The 21,225-nt window shown below is 31.5% G+C and overlaps 1 protein-coding gene and 1 long non-coding RNA gene across 2 annotated transcripts; both read right to left on the bottom strand.

Annotated features, from left to right (window-relative positions):
- Positions 1–3,751: 3,751 nt before the first annotated feature.
- LOC131937293 (uncharacterized) lies at positions 3,752–6,490 on the bottom strand. The gene is made up of 5 exons (XR_009386192.1): positions 6,176–6,490; positions 5,479–5,622; positions 4,774–4,886; positions 4,429–4,486; positions 3,752–4,188 (listed from the first exon to the last, which is right to left on the bottom strand). It is a non-coding gene; the product is annotated as an uncharacterized LOC131937293 (long non-coding RNA).
- A 1,791-nt stretch (positions 6,491–8,281) lies between these two features.
- Positions 8,282–14,799, bottom strand: LOC131937303 (uncharacterized). Its single transcript, XM_059294586.1, has 6 exons — positions 14,647–14,799; positions 14,172–14,282; positions 12,978–12,989; positions 11,649–11,728; positions 11,261–11,486; positions 8,282–9,252 (listed from the first exon to the last, which is right to left on the bottom strand). The coding sequence occupies exons 1-6, from the start codon at positions 14,791–14,793 to the stop codon at positions 9,145–9,147; spliced, it is 684 nt and encodes a 227-aa protein (XP_059150569.1). The 5' UTR covers positions 14,794–14,799; the 3' UTR covers positions 8,282–9,144.
- Between the last annotated feature and the right edge of the window lie 6,426 nt (positions 14,800–21,225).

The raw sequence follows: 21,225 nt of genomic DNA, 5'->3' as shown, positions 1-21,225 counted from the left end.
GAATAGGTTGCTACGCTTCTGCTTCCTGCTAGGGTGCCGCCCTGGCGAAATCTTTCCGGGGGGGGGGGCGTGCGGACACTGTTAAAAGTATTTTTTTCTATATAAATTCCGTTTCGTTCGGGGGAGGGGGGGGTCGATAGACTTTCTTCGGGGGGTGGGGGGCTCTGCTTCCCCCCCCCCCCTCCGAATAGATTCTTCCTGGAAAAAACTCTGTTCACAAAGTTTTATGGCGATCCGATGAAAAAGATGTAGTAATTCATATAGGACAAACAGATAAACATACTTTCATTTCTATAAATATAAATAGATATATAGGGCCTACTTTAACTAGTGTCAGCATACCCGCACCCGGAAACTTAGTCACAATTTTCTTTGTTACATTTGAACCCTTTAGGTTAATCAATATTAACAAAATTGAACAAGATGCAACAAATACAGTTAACCAAGAAATTGAATAAATAAAATTCACGTTATCTTTTTATTGTTTTTAGATATAGAGTAGTAACAGACTACCTACAGGACCTAACTCGCGACGAGGTACACATTTGTATTAAAACACACATCTAAGACATTTTCTATTTAGGTGGGTTTTGCAGTGCAGTGGTTTCTTAAGTCGTGGACAAGTGATTGCGCTTATCTCTGTTGAGTAGCTATGTATTCTGTCCTATATTAGACACATTGGTAAATATCTGTCACAATATGGGCATAGAGATGATATAACGATAGCTTATCTTTGCGGACGACGCTAAACTTTGGCATCGACACCACGGCCTACAAGTTCAAATTCGGTCCTTCAGAAATGTTTGAAGTCTCTAGATTAAAACTACTTTTCTCTTTTATATACCTACTGACCACATCACATGCATTTGTTCTGAAAGTCTAAAAACAGAGGCACAAATATATCGTCTAGACTTGTGAGGTCTACAGATTAGGTATTTTGGCAGTTATCTAAGCGGTAAACGGAAAAAAGTCACAGGAAAAAAAAACACAGAAAAAAAGTCACAGTTTTTGCTAGGAAAAAAAGTCACAGAAAAAAGTCACAGTGGAAAAATTTTATCGGAAAAAAAGTCACAGAAATAAAGTCACAGAAAAAAAGTCACAAAAATCTTTTTAGAAATATTTTTATTAATTTGTTAAGAATTGTAAATTTTGTATGTTTATTGTTGTGGGTTGTATTTTTTGATAGCATAATTTATTTATAGACGTTAAAAGCATTATGATTTATAACAATTGTAAGTAAAAATACTCTAAGATAATTAACACAACAATCTCAACTTTTGTTAAGTATTTAGTTAAATACGCGGTAGAAAAGTTAATTATAGAAGAAATTTAGGCACATTTTTTTGCCGTAGGCTATTCTCTGGTCGGCCTCTCCTCAGTAGGCATTGTCCGAACATATTTTGTGTTGTTGACGTTATGCGTCAATGACAGCCTTTGAACCTTGTCGGCTTTCTGTTTTGATTCTAAGTTTTGTTATGTAATGAGCGTGATAAATGTGGGCAGTAAAGGTGGTTGAACTAAACATAACTATTGTTGCCATGAGTTGAGGGCAGCAAGTCAGACGAACTTACCATTTCACGGTAATTTAATATTGATATTTAAAAAAAAACACGATGAAAAACGTGACTTTGGAGCATTCTATTAAATGCTACTAATCTTAAGTTTAAAATAATTACAATCTACATACTTCATAATAAATATTTTAAGATGAATTATAAAAATTCCTATACGTATACAGCCTACACACATTACATTACATTTAATTAATCCTAAGTTAATTAGCACTCTCTGAATATTTAATACATAAAAGTATTAACAAATATCATGCAAATATATATTTGTGACTTTTTTTCCTGTGACTTTTTTTCCTGTGACTTTTTTTCTGTGTTTTTTTTTCCTGTGTTTTTTTTTTCCTGTGACTTTTTTTCCTACAATCATCTAAGCCCTTGCCTGTTCTGACTCAAAGCCTTATTCTTTCTCTATCGACGCCTTGCGTAACATGGGATTGGGTTTTTAAGGCGGCATAAAGCTTTATGTTGTTCCTTTTTGAGTACACTAGATTAAAAACTAACGTTTTCAGATGCCTAAAGATGTTTAACCACTAATTAATCAGAATAATGGGTCAAGATTTCAATTCTTGGTTTTGGGACATGTTAGTTGCCGGGGTTGAGCTAATGTCGATAGCATAAGGACTGTACCTTGATGCGGGCGTTTTATTTGTTGCCCATCGTAATAATTGAATGGTTGATGGGGCTTCTTCAAGGGTTTGATTTGCCGTAATGTTAATGATATCATGCATGTGCGGCTTTTCTAAGAAGAAAATGCGTTTAAACACTTTTTAGTTATGCTTTTTTTAAATAGGCCTATATTTTACGACATCATAATCGTAATGAACAATAAAATGAATTTAAACAACTTTAGAATACACCTGTTTCGGCTAACATGAATGTTATTCTTCAAACTAGTAATGTTAAACGTGTCTTTTTCGCATTTTCGACTTATAAGCAATACAGTAAATTCCGATAACGTCCATATGCATACAAGCAATGGCGTAGGCGAGGAGGGGTTTAATAGTGATTTAATAATGATACTTTCTTAACCCTCTACTGGACATCATGTTTGGTACCTTGCCCCCGGCAACTGGGTGGATTTGGATTACACCCAAGTTTTACTTCATAGTAAATGGCTTCAGTTTTAATTATTGGAGTTGGTAGCAACATTGACACAGTTGAAGGTATTCAGAACAAGGTGGCCAGGAGAAATCACATTAATTAGTATATAATTTACCATTACTAACAATAGGCCCTACTTAATTGTTTAATGTTGCTGGATATTAAGCCTGGTAGGTATTTATGTTTATTAATTTGTACAGAAACAAAAAAAGGATTCCCAAACAAAGTTTTATTTTTCAGAAATAAAGAAAATTATACAAATCAATAAAGAACAGTTTTCAAAAGAATTTGTATAAAAGTAATTATTATAAAATAAGAATATAGCATTGCATAGATAAAAATAAAATACTTGACACAAACAATATGAGGAATATTTTGTATCAGAGAAGAGAAAAATATATGATGTAGTTTGGAAATAATAATGTACAGAATGTAGCTTTTGCAGATTAAAATGAAAATTCTCATGCCTATATAATTTATTGAGTAAATGAAGCAAGACCCAAAACAATAGGCTAAATAATATGCATGGGACAGGCATTGAAAACTACAAATTGCATATAGTGAAGGTTACCCTATTTATTGGCTATATCCACAGTAAAGATGTATGGCTTTATTACCTGCTTGTAAAATTGTTAAGGAAAAAGTAAACTATTGTTAACTTTTTATGGCAGACCAACTACGGGCTGTGTTCTGGGAACATGTCATCTGTAAGGGGCATTGTTCTCGGCACATGTTGTCATTTTTTGTGTTCTCGGCACATGTTGCCATTTTGTGTGTTCTGGGAACATGTTGCCATTTTGTGTGTTCTGGGAACATGTTGACATTATGTGGCTGTGTTCTGGGAACATGTTGACATTATGTGGCTGTGTTCTGGGAACATGTTGACATTATGTGGCTGTGTTCTGGGAACATGTTGACATTATGTGGCTGTGTTCTGGGAACATGTTGACATTATGTGGCTGTGTTCTGGGAACATGTTGACATTATGTGGCTGTGTTCTGGGAACATGTTGACATTATGTGGCTGTGTTCTGGGAACATGTTGACATTATGTAGCTGTGTTCTGGGAACATGTTGACATTATGTGGCTGTGTTCTGGGAACATGTTGACATTATGTGGCTGTGTTCTGGGAACATGTTGACATTATGTGGCTGTGTTCTGGGAACATGTTGACATTATGTGGCTGTGTTCTGGGAACATGTTTGTTTCATTTTAAATATTATAATAAAACATTTTTAGAAATTCTATATTAGGAATTGTGTATATATATAAATGTATATATTTAATAAGACAATTGGATGAATTATAATAAACAGCAAAAATGATTCAAATAAGTTTAGAAGTATTTGGCTTGCTGTCCTAACAGTGAACTGTATTGCGAGCTTGTTTCCCTAGTGATAACCCATGTTTTTTGTGCGACCCTTCCAATCAAGTATCCAGCTTTTTCTTGGCCTGTATCAAAATGCTGGTCAGACTAGCTTGACTTGTGTATCACAATATGATTTTGAATGTTTTTCTGTAAATGAAATAAAGGCAAAATATGTTGATACTTTCTTTTGTGGAACCAGCAAAAGAAATAAATTACAAATTTATATTACTATCTCTACTATTTCTTAACTATAACTAATTACTTTGAAAAGATAAAGCACTGAACATGATGAATAACAAGAAACAAACATGATCAGCAAAGATAATTATAGATTTAAAATTTTGCTATTCATATTAAAGATTAATGAAGTAGACTATCAATATTTACCCTCTTGATGGCTGATACTTTGATTTGATGTCTTTACTTTAAGCTTACACATCAGTCTCTGTGTGGTAAAATATGAAATAATATGCTTCAATAAAACTGTTTCAGTATATTAATTATATTAGATAAGTACATAGTTTTGAGCTCTATAACAATATGTGTTTCAATTATCATTCAAATATAATACCCTCTATGTTGTACAACTCACTGATTTATTAGAATTTAAAAAAAGACAATAATTAATAAAATATTTTGGATTAAAATCCATTATATTTATTATAACATACAATGCTATCTCTTGCTATAATAATTACTTTAAAAAATGGGTTATGCCTATAGTACAGTTACCTGAGGATGAAACTAGGCACAGTGTATAGTCCACGGAGACTGATTAATATCCCTTGTAATTGAACATCAGTTGTAGTTATGAAATCTGGATGGCCAAACACACACTCATAGTCCTGAAAAGCAATTTACACATAGATTAGCAAGAATATCTCACAAATTATTGAATTAAAGCTAACCCCTATTTAGTGCAATCCATCAAAGTAGTAGCATTTTTCGTTAAGTTGTAGACACAATACAAAGTAATGTTTGGTCTGTGATTTACATACTTTTATAAAATAGCAATCAAATTATATATATATATATATATATATATATATATATATATATATATATATATATATATATATATATATATATATATATATATATATATATATATTCATTGTAAATTTTAGCTATGTCTTGCTATTAAATTTATTTACTCGACTGATCTAAACTCACTTTATTTAAACATAATATAGTGGATAAGTATAGTGATTTTATTATTCAGCAATAAATAGCAGGCCTAAAAAAAAATTAAATAGTAACGTTTGCGAATGAACACATTAAATGCTATGTATTTCCATTTCTATGTCTTTCCCAACTTGATGCATATTACTAACCAAGCATTAAACTATAGTCCTAAACCTGATTCTAATTACCATTTATTGGACAACCTGAACCTTTGCGATACCATGTTATAATATATTATTTTAAAGAGCTTACCACTAATTACTAAAATCAATTGTTTTTAGTATTAACTGAGCCGCATACTATCTGCTGCTATTGTCATCACCAGAAATCGAGTATGTTGGCAAAGATTAGTCTCTAAGTTCCCTGCAACCTCTTTCCTCTCGAGTGCGGAAAACACTGAAATCATTAATCATTATTTCATTATGCCTAATAGTTTAAAGGTCGTATTAAAGTAGTACTAAATAGTACGAGTCTAAGTTACAATAGGTATAATGATAATTATTATTGTGCATGCTTACATGCTTTAAGTTTTATGCACAATATTGGTATAATATATAGTCTATAGTATATATAGCCTAAGCTATAGAGTATACAGGCCTATGAGCCTAAATATAACAGCAGCTTGAATAATGCTCATTAGCATGCATTCACTATAAACTATAAAGATAATCAAATATTTCAATTTAATTAAATTATAACTAATAGGCCTAATAGTAAATAGGCTTTTTTCTTGTGGCAACAAATTTAAAGTATAGGGCAGTACAGTTATAGTATAGGCCTACTAGATTCTATATTTAGGCCTAAGTATGTGGGCTTTTCATTCCAATGCACCACAATAGATACCAAACATGATCAAGCTGGACCTCTGATCTAAAGATTTAATAATTGGGCCTAACAAACAGTGAAACTACAATAAAAATCATGTAAATTACTAATTTAACCTTCTTACCTCCGCTTCTCTAGATTCCTATTCTATTTCCTTCAAACTTTCTTTTTATGCAGCCGTATGATTAGATTCTAGACTATATTCTAATAAACATGAAATAACTACTAACCAGAACACTAGATCTAAATTTCTATATTCTAAGCAATATGTATTAAACCTATAGGCCTAATATTTATTTTAAATTCCTATGCGATGTGTCGTGAACTGTAGGTTTCATGTTATTTTTTTAATGGCGGAAATCAGTTTAAAATTTCGTTTCCTTCCTTTTGTTATTCTATTTATAGATTCAAACTGCTTAGAGACGGAGCAATTATCATTGAGTTAGTCGTCTGATCCACACAGGAAGTGCGTGTATATCTATTTGTTACTCAGTGATCTGATCATTGACAAAAACAGAGATAGCCATTCGCATGGGGTGGAGAGAGAGAGAGAGAGAGAGAGAGAGAGAGAGAGAGAGAGAGAGAGAGAGATGAAAACTACTGATTTATATGTTTAGAATTATATGTTTGCTATGTTTGTCTGCAAAAATTTGGCATAAATACTTAAGGTAATAATATTTATTATTTTTTAGAACTGTAGGTTAGTTTTTAGACCATCGCAGTTATTTTTTATTAAAATTTTTAATGTTCGAAGGGAGACAACCGCGTTAATTTTTTTTGCAAAACAATCATTGCATGCTTAATTCCTTTTATTGTTTCAAAAATATTACATCGACGGTGTAATAAAAATCATTTTAGCGCATTACATTTTACTTAGGGTTTAAGCCAGTGGTCAGTAGTAAGACTTAGGGTTAGGTGTTGTGGTTAGTTTAAGGTAAAAACAGTGGCGTAGCGAGGTCGGGTGTCACCTGGTGCGGCACCAAATGTTGTCACCCCCCCCCCCCCCGTAAGAAAACAAACTATAGATATATCTCAATATCTCAATATCTCAATATCTCAATATATATATATATATATATATATATATATATATATATATATATATATATATATATATAAATATATATATATATATATATATATATATATATATATATATATATATATATATACATACATACATATATAGATATATATATATATATATATTTATATATATATATATATATATGTATATATATATATATATATATATATATATATATATATATATATATATATATATATATATACATATATATATATATATATATATATATATATATATATATATATATAATATATATATATATATATATATATATATATATATTTATATATATTCCACATACACTTGTAAGTATGTGTATATACATGTATATATGTATTCAAATATGTTTTTTCTTCTGGATGTATTTGATTTTTCACACCCCCCATACATGGATTAACATTGGTTATTACGATTCTCAACCAACCCGTTTCCCGAAGGCGTATATATTGCAACTCCCCCCTCCCCCCGTCACCGCAACGGTGATTGCTTTAAATTGTGCTCAGATAATACTAACGATTTGTATCTATATTCCGTTATAAATTCAGCTGGATGATGCATGATTTCTTTATCATTAGCAGGTTTACGTCATGGTGTCACCCCCCCCCCCCTTCAACTTGTGTCGGAATTTGTCCACTTTGCTCACAAAAGACTATTTAATTCACTCTAATTAATCATTTCATTAAGTGAAATTATCATTTTTCTGTATATATTTTGCTCTTTTTTGCCTAGGTGTCACCCCCCCCCTAAATGTTGTCACCCGGTGCGGTCCGCACACACCGCCCTCCCCTCGCTACGCCCCTAGTTATATATATATATATATATATATATATATATATATATATATATATATATATATATATATATATATATATATATATATATATATATATACGTACATATATAAGGGTGGTCCTTATTTTTGAAATTTTGATTTCCTACGGGTCAACTTCCAATTTGAGTTCCATGCATGAAAAAAAAAAGTTAACATAGTGTTCAGAGCCTGAAGACTAAGCATTATCCTCTAGATTCAGCACACATATAGTTAAATATATTAAACTGCCTATATTTTTAAAACATAGTAAGGATTACATAAATGTTTTTAAAATTACAAACATGACAAGAAAACAATTGTTCCTACAACCTTTATTTTTTAAAAATAAACCAATATTTTGCATCAATATTAATTTAATTTTCTACTTTTCAAATCTTCGAATTCCTTAACACATACCATACAGTGTTTCATTAGTCACTACCTATATATCTTGTTGCCATCTGTGAAACATCAGCTATTGCAAGGTCGTGCTCATTTAGATGACGGGAAGGGATGAATGTGGTTGCCATTTGCCACGATCTTTCTTACCCAACCACGCCGTGTATTACACCATCAACATGTATTTTAAGCTATATTACACAACCCAGATTTGTTTTTATTTCAGTCTAACTTAATGATATTAAAAAAAAATAAACATACAAACACCTAGAAAACAAATAACAAAAGTTTGTAAATTTTGAAAATTACATTTTCTTAAAATTAGGATTGTATTAATAAGTTCTATGAGTGTGTCTGCAAAACTAACAAAATGTGCTGATATCAGAAACAAAGTTTCACTTTAAAACACATATATTGCGATTTCGGTAGGTGTGTATCCGTGTGTATTGTATGTCTGGGAGTGTTTGTATCTATGTGCGTGTACTATGTAGAGAAAATATAAATTTTCCTATTAACGAAACTTTACCATAAAATGCAAGAAATCGTAAGAAACGCAAAATTTAGTTCATCTAATCAGCTTGACTAAACATTACACTATAACTTATCCACAATTAAAAACTACCATGTGTACCAATAAATAATAATACATTAGGCCTAAGCTACTCATAATAAAATCATAATACCATGGGTTACACACAATGAAATGCATATTAGGTTTATGAAAAGATAAACATTAAATATTTAAGGAAAATAAATTGCATGTAATATGCTTTTGTAAAGCCCAATAATCCTCTCATGACATCAATATTTTTTCTACTTTGACTTCCCTATAAAAACCTAGACGGTTGTAACAGTTCATTCCGTGGTACCATGTATTTTTGAAGTAGTCATCTATCAAAATCTGAAATTGAATATTTCATTTCGTCAACATTTAAACATTAAAAATGATGCGTATATATATACTAGAATACACGTTATCATTAGATAACTGTGGGTTTCGGGGGTCACCATAAATGACATCACGTCTGTCACTTATCATAACAAAAAAACCAGACTCCACGTCATTCAAAAAGGCGTCACACCTCAGACGTTTTTGTCTTTTAACAACACTGACTTCGTCTGAGCATGGGTCTGACAACAAAATATTTTCATATGCTGAGGTTACAAAAACAGGTTAACTCTACTTCACCTGCACAGTGTCATCCCAACTCAGACATGTTTTGGTCTGTGAAAACACTGATTTTGGCTGAGCGTGGGTCTGACCACACTATCTCTTCATATGGTGTCGTCACAGGTGAACTTTAAACCTACCCAACACTACTTCACCTGCCCAGTGTTCCGCCAAGTCTCAGACAACATGTTTTATTTAAAAAAAAAAAAAAGATTCCGGCCGAGCATGGCTCTGATCACACTATCAACGTTATATACTGAGGACAAAGAAACAGGTGAACACTACTTCACCTGCCCTGTATCCGGCTAAGTTCCTATAGGAAAAGGCAACATTATTATTCACAAATAAAAACAAAAAAAAAAACAATTTAAAAAAACCAAACAAAAAACACAGACATGTCTGGACCCATGCCACCCGCAGGGTAACCTAATGTGCTAACCTCTTAGCTATCTAGGCTCGTACTCTGGAGAAGTTAATAACTTATATATTTTACTTCTAAGCAGTGTAAGAATCTAGACATATTTCTGTAGATCTATAGAAATGTATTGTATAATAAAATAAAAAGAACTGTTAATAGTTGATAATAGTGTTGGAATGTAATAAAAACAGCAAACGGACGTCTTTTAAAGTCACAGCCGACAGAAAATTAGCTTTAGAACGCGTTAAACTTTTGAATGGGCCACAAAGTCTATGATGGAAACCGCCATTTTATTGTATTAAAAAGTAAACAAATCATGTGACGTCACTATTCAGTCAAAGTAAAGCCATTGTTTTAAAATTTTAAAATTAATGTGGTTAATCTACCTATAAATAAATCAATAAATTAATTAACAAGAAAAATTGTTTTCTACCTAATTACTATTTTACATTTCTACACATAGCGCAGATTTTCTACAATAGTCAATCGGACAAACAAACAAATAAATATTCAAACATGTAAACAAACTTGAGTTTTAGTATATATATATATATATATATATATATATATATAAAGTTGATTTGTTATGTAATTTAAGGTGTGATATGCGTAATGGGTTATTTTTCTATTCCAAAAAAAGTTGTGTGATATGTATGTAAAATCATTGTATATATTTTTCACGAATTTTTGTATTTCTCATAAATATTTTTCAATATATAATAAGTTAAATGAAAACATTTTGTTTTGAACTATTATTTAAAAGTGCATGTTACATAATCACATAACTTTTGAAATGTATTAATGTAAATAAAATATGTTAAAAAAATTAATAGAAGAAAATAAATAATTGAAACCATAAGCAATAAAAAGCGAACAACAGATACATTTAACTGTTTGGCTTGAACATTGACACATTGTGACGCATTTTTTTAGTTGAACGATTTAAAACAATTATTTCAACATTGAATAAGCAAGCTTAAAACATAAATAGAAATATTTAATACCTAAACAAACTAAATCTCAAAAACAGCGCTTAACAAACAACGAAACTCGACCATACACCGACACAAGAACAAAAGGAAAAAGAAAGATAACCAAATGAAGATCGAAAGACCCCTAATGACACCAAAATCCTGTAACACTCAAAAATAGACAGCAAAAAAAAAACAGAAAAATAAAGATAGATACTGTATTTTCAGGAACATACATGGTAAAACTTTAAATCAATAATATTAAAATATTTGAATAAACATACATAAACTCTTGTTGGAAGCTCAAAATCTATTAAAAAGATAAATATATAAAACTAGTCAAAATTACCCAAGTGTAACCTGGGTTTGTTAACAACTGAAGTTTAAACTGATATCCCAGTTTGAAGTTAAATGCGTCGTAAATACTTTCCCTAGCCCAGACTCCGTTTTGAAAATGGTTAAGAACCACTCTTTTTAAAATACCAAAATGGTTGAATCTAATGTTTACGTGGGTGACAATGATAAAATTGTCTTCTTCATCGCAATCAGGCAGGCAATGAACGTTTACACTGAACCTGTAATAAAATCATTAACTGATGATGAAATCGTAAAATACGTGAAACAATTAAAATCTTTAGAAATGTAATAGATACATAATAACTGAGAATGCAGGATTTGATTATTATTGCATGTGCTAAGTCGTTATATCTGTTACAGATAATGTAATATTGTTTTACTCTGTAGTATCGTTGGTTGGGTATCCATAGACGACAATTTTTTCACCGCCAGGTCGTCTTTCAATCTTTACTGGACTTACCTATTTTAAAATACATGGATTAATTGTAAATGTTTTTTTTTATTAAAAAGCTGAAATAATATATGAGTATCATATAAAGCCAATAGATTATATTGTTTTAAATATTAATTCTTCTTATTCTTCTTAACTTTTAATGTTGGAATTGATTTCCTAGAACACTATTAAGTATTACGTGTAACTTCTTTTCTTTTTTGTATTTGCTTCTATTATCTCTGTCCAACCAAGAACAAACGACAATGCAGCAGTTGTTTGGTTTTGCCGTTATCTATCTTAGAAGAATTACTGTCCCCAGCTATCACGCCTCATCTGCCTGGGGGATCAAACTCGAGACTTTTTGATTTACCAACTCGACCAGGTCGACCCCGTTTAACTAATTATGTGTAATTTATTAATTTGTAATTCATAACTAAATAATTTAAATATGTTATCGTTTTAAACAAAATCCATCTATAATTGTTGTTGAAAAATGTTAAGGTTGTTAAAACATTTTTTAAAAACAAACATATAATACCATGTGTAGCAAGTAAATAGTTACACATACTGCTATTGGCGAGAAAGTAATTTGTTGGCATAATAAACATTACTCAGTTAATAACGCGAAAACAGTAAGTAGCCAACCAACGTCGATGGACCAACGTAATACAAAATAAAACGTAAATTTACTGGTAAACATGGGAAATCCGATCAGAATAACAGGAAATGCCAGGTATTCAAGACTCAGTATGTCTTGGTATATAGAGAGCATGAGATTAGGAAGCAGAAATAACGTGGGGACGGAGATATTTGAGGCGATAGATGAAGCATCCGGAAAATCAAACCATGGTAATCTAACGTAGACTGTGATGTCCATAACATAAGACCATTAGAATCGAGGACTAACGAGTTTGAAGTGAGAGCAACAACAGGTTTCGCTTACAGACGCAAATGACGATTGAGCAAATTGTATTATTATGCAAAGATTGAGAAATGAAAAGTGTGCACGGACTAATGGCATTAGACATCAGTTGATTTTAGTGATATTATTGAACAATAGGATTCAATGAAATATTAATACGGAGAATAAATCGAACCGACATTAATTGTGATTATTTGATTTGATAAACTAGTGAAAATATAGTATGCCAAGGCTAGCGTATAAATACCTAGACAAGGGCGAAAAACAAACGACACAAGTCTCACACACTCTGTCACATATGTTAACACTTAGCAAAAAAAACATATCTCACATACTAAACATGTATATACTTACGGGGTTTAAAATCTGTAATAAAGATAGTTATGCAAACAATATTTTAAAGAACCAAAAATACAATTATTATTTTCGACAAACTTTTCTTAAATATATTCTAAATAAGAATGAATGCCTATATACACAAACACACGCACTCACGCATGCACCCACCCATAAACAAACACACACACTCACACACACAGACACACAGTGACAGAGGCGTAGCGACCCTTCTCGGCGCCCGGGGACATACTTTCAATATGGCGCCCCCTTGGGAGCAAATTTTCTATTTGCACCCCCCCCCTCAAACTTTCGATGTGCACCCCCCCCCCTCGAACTTTTCATTTGCACCCCTCCCCTCAAACTTTCAATTTGGCGCCCCCCCCCCTAAGGTCGGCGCCCGGGGACATATGTCCCCCCCCCCCCCGCCCCCCCCCTCGCTACGCTTCTGCACAGTGACACAGACATAAAGACACACCGACACACAGACAGGTGAATATATATATATATATATATATATATATATATATATATATATATATATATATATATATATAATATTAGCATACGCGTCAGTGCTGTTGTACAATGCAATATTTAAGATGATTTTATCAATGTGTTAACACTGGTGTATTTTTGGATAATTGACTTTTGCAACAACAAAAGTCTTATATGTAAAGAACGCTGGCGCTTTATTTCTTGGATCTTAGTTATTATATCGCAGGCTTGTCCAGACACCCCGGGGTGTGTTGTCTGAAGGCAAATCACTTTCTGTAATAGTGAATTAAAAACACAAACCAGCGACCCTTACGGTAGCAGTGGCGGGGATGTGGACATCGCAATCGTTGGAACATATTTTAATTTTTTATATAGCAGTAAAAAAAAGTAAGATGTACCTACAACTTTGAATACATACATAAAATTAAACCAACACTTTGAAATTGTGTTCATATTACAAAGGAATGATTATTTTCGACAAAAAGAACACTATAAAAATTAATATTTTCATGACAAATGAAATTGCTTTGTTATTTTTCTTATAAGATTTACAAAATCAAGTGACAGCCCGCATTAAATCGGACCTTGAACTGTACAGACACATTCAAAAATGGTAGTAGATAAAAATAAACTTGACTTAAATACCATGTTATACATTGTTGTTATCTGATATGCGTAAGTATATCGCCTTGAAAAAATCGTTTGAACACTTACTGAAAAGAGAATCCAATTAATATCAACGTTGCCAAAAACCTGAACATACTTGAAAGCGTCAAAAGTTAAATGGTTTGGGTACGTAGCAAATAATTCTTCGTTTATAACAATCTGAAAATGTAACTGAATTGTCATTCTATTTTAAATCGTAAGAAATATTGTGATGATTATGCACAATATATTATATCAAGTTGCATTGATCAAGCTGCAGCTGGTTTAAGTATTTAGTGCAATAGTCTAACATTAGCTAAAGCAGAATACAATATACATATCCTGTAATTTTCAATTCCTAAGTTGTATTTGAAAACAAGAAACAGGTAATTTGAAGTAACGCAAAATATTTCGAATGTACACAAATGTTAAAATTACATAACTACCTATATATATATATATATATATATATATATATATATATATATATATATATATAGATAGATAGATAGATAGATAGATAGATAGATAGATAGATAGATACCTGAAACTCAGAGTCTGTAATTATGATCTTTAGTACAAATGCGTATCCTTTCATTAAGGTTAGACCGGTGTACTTATCAAATTGTTTCTTTTGGCCATTGAAGTTGGACGAACTAACCAATGTTTTGTCTTGCAAATCAACACACATCTCGAAGGGCAAACGTGAATCACACCAATCTGATTGGCACAGTCTAACAGTGAAGCTGTTAATATATGCAGAAAAAAAGTTTAAAAAAAATATTATTTAGATTAATTCCTCATGTTTGGAATAATATGTAAAAAAGCTAATTATTAAGCATTAAATAAAATTAAAATGTCATACATTCAATTATCCTATAATAGTATATAAGTATTTTTAAGTAATACAATTTATTACGATACAATAGTACTTTTGTCTTTATTTGTGCTTCGCGTTTAAACTTACATTATAATCAAATAATGTAAATTTTTATCCTAACTAACAAAAAAAACACGATATAATAATGATATTTATAATGCTTATAATGCTTTTTATATTTTGTCTTATGCTTAACCATATATTTATTTACTATTTCTATTGGTTTCCAATACTATCGATTGTCAAGTGTGTTATTTTTATCATGTTTAAAATAACATGCTGAACAAGACTGCCTTATTTTTTAAAGTTCTTAAACAAGGCGATTAAAATGTCATGCATGGATAAAATAATAAGGTTTATTTTTTTTTTATTCTGAGGTTTATTAGTTTGCTTTATTGATAGTAACACTATTCAAATATTCTATTAATTGGTAAACGGGGTAAGAATAAGTTAAACTACAAAAAGGTATTTGTCGTGTCCTTGTAGGAGGGGTGAGATTATGTTTTGAAGAGTTAGTGGAATACGGTTGGAGTGAATATACTCAGTCAGCGTATTCTGTGGTGTAGTCAAGTTAGGTGAAGCTCGGTCGTCTAGTAAAAACAAATTTAAAAAACTAAAACACACATTTTACCAAACCAATTTACTAGGCTTTTAGTCAGCAATTTAAAAACTACTTCAGGTTTGGAAGAGTTAGTGGAAAAAGTTTTGATTGAATTCACTAGGTCAACGTATACAGTGTCGTAGGTCAGTTGACAAACAATTTACTTGGTTGAAGCTCAGTCGTCTAGGAAAAACTAAAAGAAAATCTTAAACACAAATTTTACCAAACAGATTTACTAGGCTTCTAGTTAGCAATTTAAAACTACTTTTAAAAATGTAAACGTAACAGTGTTACAATATATTGCAACTTACTCATTTCCTCGAACAAAGCCTTCGATAACTATCTCCTTTCCTGAGTACATCGGAAAAAGAATTTCCCCAACATATGGCAACCGATACTGTAATAAAATGTGCTTCAATTATCTAAAAAAAATATGAATGTTCTTTAATTCATAATTAAAATATAACGTTTTTTTTTAAAGTCGATCTCACGTAATTTGAGTTCACGATCACAACCACACTGCCTGACTGCCAAGTCGCAAACTAATTGTTAGCTTGAAAAACTGAGCCGTAATAAGCATAGTGAATAGTATTCATCTACTTTCATTTTTATATATTTCCGATTATTATAACAAAAGATTATGTGTGAAAAAGCGAAAGTATATATATATATATATATATATATATATATATATATATATATATATATATATATATATATATATATATATATATATATATATATATATATATATATATATATATATATATATATATATATATAGTATTCATCTACTTTCATTTTTATATATTTCCGATTATTATAACAAAAGATTATGTGTGAAAAAGCGAAAGTATATATATATATATATATATATATATATATATATATATATATATATATATATATGTAATACCACACGTTCACAAGAACATGTAGCATAGTACATTTATACAGTAAAGTAAAGTATTTAAAGTATTTTAAATTCGTATGTAAATTGACAAAAAAGCACACATTTCCATAGCTTTTTTACTGTACCTTTAATTTTGCTTGTTTTTTTTTACAAAGGGATATAATTCAGTATAAGAAGAATATCAGGTTTAACGTGGTTATTTACATGGATGGCAAAATAGAAATAATAATCATTAAAAAAGTTTTAAAAAACCCACGTTTTCTGATTGAACTAAAAAGTAGAAAATAAATACTATACATCACAATAATGCAAGCGATCACTCTACTATAAGCGATGAAAAACGTGGGGCGCCGAAGTAAAAGTTATATTACTATTGATTAGATAATACTATTGACTTTTATTAGGGAGCTTGTAGAGAGTCAACAGTATTAGAAACTGTAAGAAAATCACGGCGCCCCACGTTTTTGCTCGCTTATAGTAGAGTGATCGCTTGCATTATTGTGATGTATAGTATTTATTTTCTACTTTTTAGTTCAATCAGAAAACGTGGGTTTTTTAAAACTTTTTTAATGATTATTATTTTCTACTTTTTAGTCTTTGTCTGTTTGTTTGCATTAAAATCTTGCTATCGATTTTATCTTTTCACTTTTTTTTGGGTAAACGAAGACAACTCGTAAAAAGACAACTCGTAAAAAGACAACTCGTAAAAAGACAACTCGTAAAAAGACAACTCGTAAAAAGACAACTCGTAAAAAGACAACTCGTAAAAAGACAACTCGTAAAAAACACGTTGTTTGAATACGTTACTGACTAGAACACATAGATTTGAACCCGTGTCGAGTGGGATAGCAATCGTGTGCCCAACCACTCGACCATATCGTCTCCCCCAAACTGGCCTACCTCCTGTAAGTTTAAACTCGGTTCAAGCTAAATTACCTGCCCCTAAGCCTGTGGCGACATGTGATCGTTCGCTTCACTGCGCGCGAGGTACGCGTCGCTGGTTTTTTTTCTAATGGCTAGCAGAGGAGAATTATATATATAGATTATATAGCGGTCTAAAATGCTCAATAAAATGTTTCCATTGATCAATTTAGTAATAATAACAATTGAATATTCAATGGTCATCCAAAAGAAAGCTTCCCTGAAAATTTCAGCGCGCTAGCTATCTGGGAAGTGCCAGAAATTTCGATCGCAAGATTTGATTGGAAAGACAAACAAACAGAGAAAGCAAGTTAAAGAAAACGTGGGAAAATAGTTAATCGAGTGTGAGTTTTCTGCACTATTTTATGGTTCTGAGAGAATTTTCAATGACTATCCAAACACAATTTCTATCTTCAAGTTGTAATATTTTCACGTGAAAACAAATAAATCATTTTTTTTACAAAATAGCTACCTAGTTGCAAGTGAAACAATTTTTTTGTTTTGCAAGCTGCATTTTTAAATATTAGGATTTTTCCTCCACCAACCCCATATATTGGGGTCTTGCGGCATAGTAGTTCTGTCCCTGATAAACTGTATTTATTAAATATCTAATGGTAAGGAAGGCATTTATCTTCTTTCATGTTTTTCCTACTGCATTGGTTATTATGTTAAGGTATTAATAGATTAACGGTTACGATTATTTAAATTATTTTCTGAATAGTTGGTGAAGAGTGTGACACTAATGTCATTTTAAGGATCAATATGTATGCGATGTTTTCTTTCAAAACCCTGTTTAAATTTCGGAATCAAATTATTTAATATAATAATTGTTAATTATTGCTTACGTAGACAATTATCATTAGGTCAATCATATTAAAGCTACGGTTTTTTAAATTTTATTTCACCATGAAAAACACATCATAAATACAACCGTTTGGATAATACAATGATATAAGCGTCTTTGTTTTTATCAATAACGCTTCTGATGACGAGGTTAAGTTAAGCGAGGTGGGCGTATTAATAATAAACTTGATATGACAATACTTTGTTGCTTACAGTTTCACATCACGTTAAATACGCGAAAACCACGGTGTGGGGCGGATGGGTGTGGTTTGGTTTTCTCCTTGTGCGTGATACATGTGTGTGTGTAGAAGTTATCTTTATGGTGTAAAATGAATGAAGAGGTGGTTTGATGTGGCTAGGAAAATGGGATATTGGGTTGCGGTTGGTTTTTGAGTTCGGTGCGGGGCAGGATGGTTATGGGTTTTGTTCTGATTGTTGTTCATGTGTTGTGAGGGATGTGTGTAAAGTTGTGTGGTTTGAGCTGTAGGTTGGGTTTTTTTTCTTTCGAGTGTAGTGAGATGTGTGTGTGGCGTGGAGTAGGATGTGGTGTATTGGGGATGGTGTAAGATAGGTAATTAGGTGTAGATTATGTGATGAGTGGTTTTAGGTGTTAGTTGTGCTTTGTAAGGTAGTTGGATGTGGGTCGTGGACTGTTAATTTTAAATTATATTGTAGCGTGTAGGGATTTTGTGGGGTGAGGTGTGCAATGGTGTGGTTCAGGTTGTTGAGTGGGTCTCTGAACGTGTGGTGACATGTGAATTTAGTTTTCGTGGGGTTTACTTTTTACTGTCGTGTATAATGTTGTGCTGTGTTAGGGTGTATTTGTTAGTGTTGTGGTTTTTGCGTTCATCTACTCTATGTGTTGTGTTTTTTTTTTGTATGGGGGTTGGCGTATGTTGAATGATGCGTATGACATACGTATAAGTAATTAGGTTTGTATTGTAGGGGGGGTTAGTGGGGTGAGCTTTGTGGTATGGTGGGATATGTCATACTGGTGAGGAGAAGTGGTAAGGGTGTGTGGTTTTATTTGAGGTTCTTTGTGTTGTGAGGGTTTGGGTTGCGATTTATTTAACCCCACTACCTTTATCTTCACCTGTTTTATCATTTGAATATCTGATTAAGTAAAATTCATATTTGATCGAAGAGAAGTTTAGTATCATTAATTTCTATCATCCAATCGATTAATTGCAGATGTTAACACCGTCTGAACCTTACTCCCCTTTTATCATAGACTGACACATAATTTTGAACCCCTTAGTCTAAGAGAGCTGCATTGTTTATAGACGACCCATGTACTATTATATGCGGAGGGGTCTATTTTAAATTAATTGCACAAAAGGCGAACTATTACCCAAAAAGAAAATAAAAACCTAATAGAGGAACAAAAAGTAACATAAAAATTAATGCTATAAGAAAGACAAAACTTTAATAAACAAATTTTAAAATATTAAAAAAATATGAAAGCCACGAGTAATAACCTGTTTCGATATGAGATAAAATTGTGTGTGTTAAAATTATAATAATTAAAGTTCTAAGATGTCTCTCTTATTTGTAAAGCGATGTGTAAGTCAATGTGCGTGTAAAATGTTGTGCTATAAAGGTGATTAAAATAATTTTTTAAAAATGTCAAATGAGATTACATGTTCAAAAGATCTGCTTTGAAGATTAGTGCTGGTCTTTTCATCTATGCCATCATAATGTTGGTTTGTCACATTATTTAATCCATCTGGACGTGGTCTTGTCTTGTCAGCTATCCCTTCAACACGTGTGGTGATATTTGATCCGTCTACGCTCGTCCACCCAATTAAGGTAGTCAGATATAAAACTACCAAACCTTGCATTTTTATGCCCGTAATTTCGGCTAGAATCTCTAGGAAACATTTGATACAATTGGAATTACAATTTGTTTCAATAATATTTAAATTGTATTGTTATTAAATAAAACATATTTTATGAATGACATACCTTATAGCCGAAATACGTTTCCTAATTAGAATTAGAGAATTATTTTATTCTTTGAAACAGATGTTTAGGCCCGACTACAGGACTTGACAGCTCGATCAATGTATAAACGAGGCTTTTACCTTACTTTAAATAGCAACTACGTCGGATAAGGGTCGCATGTGACGTGGCTTATACAGCAAATATTTTTACAAATGTCTCATGGACTATACAAGTGTATTTAATCAGTGGCGTATTGATATAGCAATTCTTTTAAAACATTGGTAGATTTCGGAAAACAAAAGTTCCCTGCGTATTCCATAACAATTTTACCTAATCTTTATATTAGAGTTGGTATCGGAATATCAGACGAATTAAAATAAACCGGGAGTGATCTCCACCAAACGTTCTCGAATATTCTTATATAACTTGGAATATAGACATGATTTTTAATTACTTAAACTTTTAAAAATAGAATAGAATCTTATAGAAAAAAGAATTGCGCACGAAGCGAACGCCAAAACAAAATGTGCATAATAGTGTGCAATATTATTAGTACTTTAATAATTTACATACTTTTTTTGAGAAAACGGAAATAGAGTAAATTAGTACTTCCGGTCAACGGTAATTACTCAACATTTGATAGCAGGTAGAGAATTAGTTCTTTTACTTACATCAGAAATTTCATTTATGTATCTGAAATAGTACTGAAGTTATAGGCTTTTGAAAAATTCAAAGTAGAAAAAGTACCACTTCCGGTTATCGGAAATTGCTCAAAAGTTGATCAGGATCTACGATTTTAATAAAATAATTAAATATGAAATTTCATCAACCTAGCTGTAACGGTACTCAAGTTATCGTGTTTACACACAGACAGACAGACACACACACAGACAGACACACAGACATACGGACAAGATTACAAAATTATGTTTTTCCGTATCAGTGAGGTGTAAAACGTCGAGATTTGTAAAAATCTCGATTTTTTTTTTTTGCACGATTACAAGACTTTCTCTATACTTCG

Source organism: Physella acuta, unplaced genomic scaffold (assembly GCF_028476545.2).
Source record: "Physella acuta isolate Inbredline_101_S28 unplaced genomic scaffold, ASM2847654v3 ptg000206l, whole genome shotgun sequence".
Classification (NCBI taxonomy): Eukaryota; Metazoa; Mollusca; class Gastropoda; family Physidae; genus Physella; species Physella acuta.
Note: the sequence above shows the minus strand (reverse complement) of the source record. Positions and strands in the feature narration are given on the sequence as shown.